Source organism: Manihot esculenta, chromosome 10 (genome assembly GCF_001659605.2).
Source record: "Manihot esculenta cultivar AM560-2 chromosome 10, M.esculenta_v8, whole genome shotgun sequence".
NCBI lineage: Eukaryota > Viridiplantae > Streptophyta > Magnoliopsida > Malpighiales > Euphorbiaceae > Manihot > Manihot esculenta.
The window spans coordinates 27,549,936-27,557,293 of NC_035170.2; the positions used below are offsets into that span (position 1 = coordinate 27,549,936).

At 29.8% G+C, this 7,358-nt stretch overlaps 1 protein-coding gene across 1 annotated transcript; it reads left to right on the forward strand.

Annotated features, from left to right (window-relative positions):
* The first annotated feature begins 2,363 nt into the window (after positions 1–2,363).
* Positions 2,364–5,555, forward strand: LOC110608019 (probable LRR receptor-like serine/threonine-protein kinase At3g47570). Its single transcript, XM_043960721.1, has 3 exons — positions 2,364–4,113; positions 4,186–5,058; positions 5,164–5,555. Exons 1-3 carry the CDS (start codon positions 2,364–2,366, stop codon positions 5,553–5,555), a joined length of 3,015 nt encoding a protein of 1,004 aa, XP_043816656.1.
* The last annotated feature ends 1,803 nt before the right edge of the window (positions 5,556–7,358 follow it).

A 7,358-nucleotide genomic window follows, 5' to 3' on the forward strand; every position in this document is an offset into this window, starting at 1 on the left:
TCTTTTAATTTTATTTTTTCAACCGTTTAATTTTTTAATTTTAATAATTTATAATAATAATTTTTATTATTTTAATATTTATAATATTTTATTCTCTTCAATTTGAATTGAATTTTTTAACTAACAGTTAATTGGTAATTTCATTTCAAAAAAAAGAAAAACAGTTAATTGGTAATAAATTTAATAAAAATTTATTTTATTAATAAAATAAATGTTCAGAAATTAAATTATTTATTATAAAAAATAGAGACTAAATTATAGATTCTATTGAATTTTAAAAATTATATTATATATTATTCAATAAAAAATTTAATAAATTTTATTTTTTAAAAATTTTCATATAAATATAGAAATTTTAATCGTAGTGTGAATTTAGTGTGTAATATATATATATATGGACACAACTTTTCCAAATCGCACTTAAAAATTTGTGAAATAATGATTTGTGAGAATTTAATTAATGGAGTGCTTTAGACATGCGAAACACAAGCGGCTTCTAGTTTCCGTGTAAACTGCTTGCAGTGCAGCGCAGGGCTCAAGCAAAATTTCCAAAAATTTTATATTATAATATTATATAATTAACTGTTTAATTTATTTATTTTAATAAAATTAATAATTTAGATTTTATTTTAAAAGTGTAATTAGTTGTTATATTTTTCATTGTTTTTACTCTTTCATCCCTATGGTAATTTGATTAACTAATTCTTTTTTCAATATAGAAGAACAAAATCGAAGCACAAAAGTAGGATAAAGTAATGTAATTTTCAAAATGAAAAAAAAAATGAATATATAATTTCATTAAAATAAAAAGGTTAAATGGTAAATTTACTCTTTTCATTTTTAAAATAATTCTCGATTTGCCGCTAATTTCGCAGTTTAGCCACTAACCATAGACTCCATCGTGTTGCTCACTTAATTTAAAATACGTGCAGCATTATTAAATCCTTGACAAAAGTAAAGGCCTTAATCACACTTTGTGCAATTATGTTGCATATATATTTTAATAAGAAATTCTTTAGCCTTCGGAGAAAATAATTTTTCTTATACAATATGTTTTTTTTTTTTTTATAAAATAATTTTTTAAGAGATAACTTCTTTTTATTTTTTTATTGTAATTTAAAAAATAAATAATATTAATAAATTTATATATATTAATATTAATAAGATTTTTTTTTAAAATTCAGCTATCTACTTGATGTAGAAGAGTCCACATCGATAAATTACCAATTCAATTGATAATATATAAATTTTAATTTAATATTATTAAATTAAAAAATTATTTAAATTAGGACTGAACTGTTTTAATTGATATTAGAGTCACCTGAACTGTTTTAATTGATATTAGAGTCACCTGAATTATAAAAATTATAAAGAACTAGTTGAACTATAAAGTAAGGATTACTCATGTGAGACGAGCGTTGAATTATGAAGTAAGGGTTATTCATGTGAGATGAGAGCCTAAGATATTACCGAACCACAAAATCATAATACCGAAGTATGAGATGAGTGGAGCCGTCTGAAATATTGAGGAACTACAAAACTACAATATCGAAGTGTGTGACAAAAATCACATAGAGTTTATTTTTGACTTAGTAATTGTATTTGATTCAGTGCTACGAAAATGTTATGAATTTAGCGGGTTTTAGGGGTGAGTATTCGGTTGGTTCGGTTTAAAATCGAATCGAACTAAATAAACCGAAAATCAAAATTTTAGTATTTATAAAAATCGAACCGAATCGATTTTGGTCAGAAATCAAATCGAATCGAATCGGTCTGATTCAGTTCGATTCAGTTCGGTTTGATCGGTTTCGACTTTTAATAATTTTTTTATTTTTTACATTTTATTTTTAGTATTTTAAAATTTAATTAAAATATTTTAATCTTAATGTGATTTAATTTCTTTATATTATTAAACAAATATATTATTTTCACTAATCGGTTCGGTTCAGTTTTTTGATTTTTTCCTGATTAAAATCGAATTGAACCAAAATAACCGAAATTTCTAAAATTAAAAACCAAACCAAACCAAAATGAATAAAAAATCGAACTGAATTTTTAAATTAATTAGATTCGGTCGATTTTTTCAATTTGAACCAAATACTGCTCATAAAAAAAAAATAATTTTTTAAAAGACTATATTATCTTTTTGATAAAAAAAAATATTTTTTATTAATAAAATTTTACTGAATAAGTTAAACAATAAAATATAGAAAAATATATTTTTTTTCATATTTCAATAGCTCCATTAAATATTATTTCACACTATGTATCATCACATCGTATTCCTATAAGTACCCTTCCAAGTTGATTAATTCACTCATCCATTCCTAAACTACAACCTCATAAAGTCTCAAACTGCCTACATGGGACTCTATTGCCGGAATTTATCAGCATCTTTCTCATCCTTGTGCCTCCTTTCTGTTATTCATCTCTTGTGCTTCAACTTGCCAGTAGCCTCTGCCATCCACAGGAACAATGACACAGATCGACTCTCATTGCTGGAATTCAAGGCCACAATAAGCAATGACCCTCTTGGGGTGATGAGCTCATGGAATAGCACTCTTCACTTCTGCAGGTGGTATGGCGTCACCTGTGGGCGCAGACACCAAAGAGTCACAATGTTAGACCTAAACTCTCTTAAACTCTCAGGTTCCATATCACCACACGTTGGTAATTTGAGTTTCTTAAGGAAGTTATCTCTTCAAAACAACAGCTTCACCCATGAGATCCCTCCTCAGATTGGCTATTTACGTAGACTGCAAGTTTTGTCTCTTTATAACAATTCATTTGATGGTCAAATTCCTTCCTCCATATCTAACTGTTCAAACCTTGTTTTCTTTTATTTGGATAACAACAATTTTGCAGGGAAAATTCCTGCAGAGCTTGGCTCCTTAGTGAAGCTGAAAGCCATTTATTTACAGAGCAATAATTTCATAGGGACTTTCCCGTCATCTTTCGGGAACCTATCGTCCCTTGAGGAACTTCCTGCTTATCAAAATCATTTGCATGGAAATCTTCCTGAAACTTTTGGCCAATTGAAGAGTCTAAGGGATTTAGCAATTTTTCGAAATGGTTTCTCGGGTACCATCCCTTCCTCCATCTTCAATCTTTCATCGATCATATATTTAGACCTGGGAGTAAACAACTTCCATGGGAAACTTCCCTTGGACATTGGAAACTCTCTTCCAAATCTCCAATTTTTTTCTATTGCCGAAAACCAATTCAGAGGTACCATTCCAGCTTCCATGTCTAACGCTTCAAATCTTGAACTAGTTGATCTGCCCCTAAATAATCTCGCTGGAGGAGTGCCTTCTCTTGCCAAGTTGCATAGGCTTTCAGAATTTGTGATTAGTGGCAACAACTTAGGAAGTGGAAAAGCTGATGACTTGAGATTTCTTTCAACTTTAACTAACGCCACAGCTTTAAAATTCCTATTCATAGACGCCAATAACTTTGGAGGAGAACTTCCAGAATACATCGCCAACTTTTCAAAGGAGCTCCAATTCTTTGGCGCAGAGCTCAATCAAATATCTGGAAACATCCCAGTTGGAATACAGGCTCTTGTTAACTTGGAAATGTTCCTTGTAGATAGGAACAAACTTTCAGGTAATATTCCATCAGGCATTGGACAGCTCCAAAATTTAAAATTACTTTACCTTGGAAATAATAAGTTATCAGGATATATTCCATCATCTCTGGGAAACCTGACAAATTTACTTGAAGTTGTTTTATCTAACAATTACCTCCAAGGCACCATTCCTTCCAGTCTAGGCAAGTGCATGAAATTGCTCAGACTGGATTTTTCTGTAAATAATCTCAGTGGTCCCATTCCATCGCAAGTTATTGGATTGTCCTCCTTGTCAAAAGTTCTTGATTTGTCTTTGAATAATTTATCTGGTTCCCTTCCAAAAGCAATAGAAAATTTGAAAAATCTAGAAATCCTTGCCCTTCATGGGAACATGTTGTCAGGAGAGCTTCCCAGTGGCCTTGGCAGTTGTTCAAGTCTTGAATTGTTATTGATGAGTGCCAACTTGTTCCAAGGATCCATTCCTTCCTCTTTCGGAACACTAAGAGGCATTAGAGAGTTAAACCTTTCTCATAATAACTTGTCAGGCAAGATTCCAGAGTTTCTAAAGAGCTTCAACTCAATAAATCTTCTAGATTTATCTTATAATGATTTTGAAGGCATGGTACCAGTGGTAGGAGTTTTCAAGAATTCTAGTGCTACCTTTGTGGGAGGAAATAAAAATCTATGTGGTGGCATACCTGATTTTGAGCTACCTGCGTGCAAATTTGAACAATCAAAGAGGAGACTAACTATAAAATTAAAGATCATAATCTTTGCTGTTTGTGTGGTTATAGGTGTTGCCCTTTTGTTTATCTGTTTGCTTCTTTGGCGTAATTCAAAAAAGAGAAAAGGAGAAGCTACATCACTATTTGATGGGAAATCACTATTGAAGTTGTCTTATCAAAGTTTGCTAAAAGCCACTAATGGATTCTCTCCAGATAATTTGATTGGTGTTGGTAGTTTTGGATCTGTGTATAAAGGGGTTCTTGATCAAGAAGGAATGGTAATTGCAGTTAAAGTGCTTAACATGATGCGACGAGGAGCTTCAAGGAGTTTTATTGCAGAATGTGAAGCCTTACGGAACATCAGGCATCGAAATCTTGTCAAAGTTGTCACAGCTTGTTCAGGAGTTGATTATCAAGGCAATGATTTTAAAGCACTGGTTTATGAATTCATGGTGAATGGGAGCTTAGATGGCTGGTTGCATCCAACTCTTGGATCAGATGAGATGCCAAGATCTGTAAATGTTATCCAAAGATTGAATATTGCTATTGATGTTGCTTCTGCACTTGAGTATCTTCACCATCACTGTGGAACGCCAATTGTTCACTGTGATTTAAAACCAAGTAATATCCTTCTTGATGAAGAAATGGTAGGACATGTAAGTGATTTTGGGTTAGTGAAGTTTCTTACTAGTAGGATGCTTTACTACTCAACAAATCATTCCAGTTCACTTGGCATTAGAGGAACTATTGGTTATTGTCCTCCAGGTAATATCATACAAAATTTTCAGCTCTTCATCTTATTTTTGCTTTTTTTCTACTTTATTAAGACAACAATTAATGAAAATTTCTTGCACTCATGAAAATTTCTAGAGTACGGTGTGGGAAGTGAAGTATCAATGCATGGTGATGTATTCAGTTTTGGCATACTCTTGTTGGAGATGTTCACGGGAAAGAGGCCGACTGATGACTTGTTCAAAGATAATTTAAGTCTTCATAATTATGTCAAAAGAGGTCTGCCAGAACAAGTGAAAGAAATAGTAGATCCCAAGCTTTTTCATATGCAACTCGATGCTGATGCAACATCAAATCACAATCACAATTTCAGGAATAGGAGAAATAACATGTTGATTGAATGCTTGACTTCAATTTTAGAAATTGGAATTTATTGTTCTATGGAATCACCACAAGAGCGAATGAATATTAGTGATGTTGTTACTCAGCTCTCTTCCGTTAGAAGGAAACTTGTTGGAACTCGATTCTAAAGGATAGAGAAACTATAAAGGCACTTCAACCGACAGGTAACTAATGCTACTCTTAGAAATTTTTTACACATGTAATGTATGTGCACCCAGCTAACAAAATATGATTAAATATGAGATCACTTATTATGATTTTTTGATTTATTTATTGTAATTTTAATTATTTGATTGAGAAATGCTTGTACCGTTATTTAAGAAATTTTTTTGTAATTGTTTTTAGGTATTTAAAATTGATGAATCCAATACTGGATGCTCGAGATTAGCATGAAGAATAACCTATTAGAACTAATTTATATAATTTTTTATCATTTCTTACATGTGTAGTAATGTTCTGAGATTCAAAAAATAAGATTTACAGTGTATGTGTAAATTTGTTTAAGAAAAATCACCTTCCTTCCCTTTTATCCTTAGGGTTTAGTATATGTGTAAATTTAATTAGGAAAAATCACTTCCCTTCCCTTTTATCCTTTTTTTCTTTTATTTGTTAGTGACGTGCTGCCGCTTCACTGTTACAGTGCCATCTGTCTCTGTCACTCAGAGTATACAGACGGACGAGTCAGAGTACTCTTCCACACCAGGCGGCCATTTAATTCTCTCGGCGCACATACTGGTAGGGCTGTGAAGTGACTGGACTGGCTGTTCTCTCTCGCTTTATATCACTAGATCAGGCTATTTTCTATTGGACCTGTGCTCATGGATGATTTTACCTGCCCCACGTCGTTGGATTAGAGTTTTCGATATTGAATTGATATTTGATGGATTTAGATTTATATTTTTTTTTAGGACCCGGCCTCACCTTCGATCTATAAAACCCGACGGTCATCATTAGTTATCAATTATATGTATGTTTATAATATTGTTGTATGCTCAATACTGTGTTCCTTCCGTTTTTTTAATAAAACTTCACTCTGATTAATTTTGTTTACTAATTATCTCTTTCTGTAATGAGTTGCCTATAGGAAATTATGCTCTTATGTGGAGACGCAAATAAATAAATTTAAATTTCCTTTTAATTTATCATTAACTAATGTAAAATATTAATTTAAAAATTCATCAATTAAATAATATGCAATTAATAATTAAAATGAGTTAAAATAAATATAAAAATTACAATGTTAATTTTATATATATATGTAAATATTTTCTTAAAGATATCTGCTATTTAAAATACTAAATTAAACTAGCAATTCACCAAATTCAAAAACTAATTAAAAAATTTTAATAAAATAATTTAATTACAAATGTAGTTTATTTATTATTAGTCTACCAATTAACATACTCTTGTTTACTGTATATTGAATTGAAAATGTAAAATTTATTAATTTTTAATAATAATTTTGTTATATTTATTTATAAATTAATATGAGTGAAAGATATATTAGAAAATATTTTAATTATATTAATTATTATATTTTTTAATTTATTTGAAAATAAATTAAATATATAAGTTAAACGGATGGGGAAAAGAAATTGTAATTCATACAAAGCATTTAAGACAATTGACAGAAATTATTACAATCATTATATACACACTAATCAGATATAAACTACTAATTAAAATTAAATTTATTTCAAGAAAATTTTTTTTATGTTTTTTACCATTTAGAGTATTTATAAAAATTAATTAATGAAAAATAATTTTTAAGATAAAGAAAAAAATAAATTATTTTAAAGAAAATACTTCCTTTTTAAAAAAAATTATTTTAAAAAAAATTATTTTAAAAATTTTATTAAGATATTTATATAAATTATTAATATATTTTGATGACCGCTGGATTTCTTCACCCCAGAACAGGGGCGTGACCG

Coding starts and splice junctions, on each gene's coding strand:
- LOC110608019 (XM_043960721.1), top strand. CDS start 2,364: ATGGGACTCTATTGCCGGAATTTATCAGCATCTTTCTCATCCTTGTGC. Junction 4,114..4,185: donor TTCTCATAATAACTTGTCAG/GCAAGATTCCAG, acceptor ATGATTTTGAAG/GCATGGTACCAGTGGTAGGA. Junction 5,059..5,163: donor TATTGGTTATTGTCCTCCAG/GTAATATCATAC, acceptor GAAAATTTCTAG/AGTACGGTGTGGGAAGTGAA.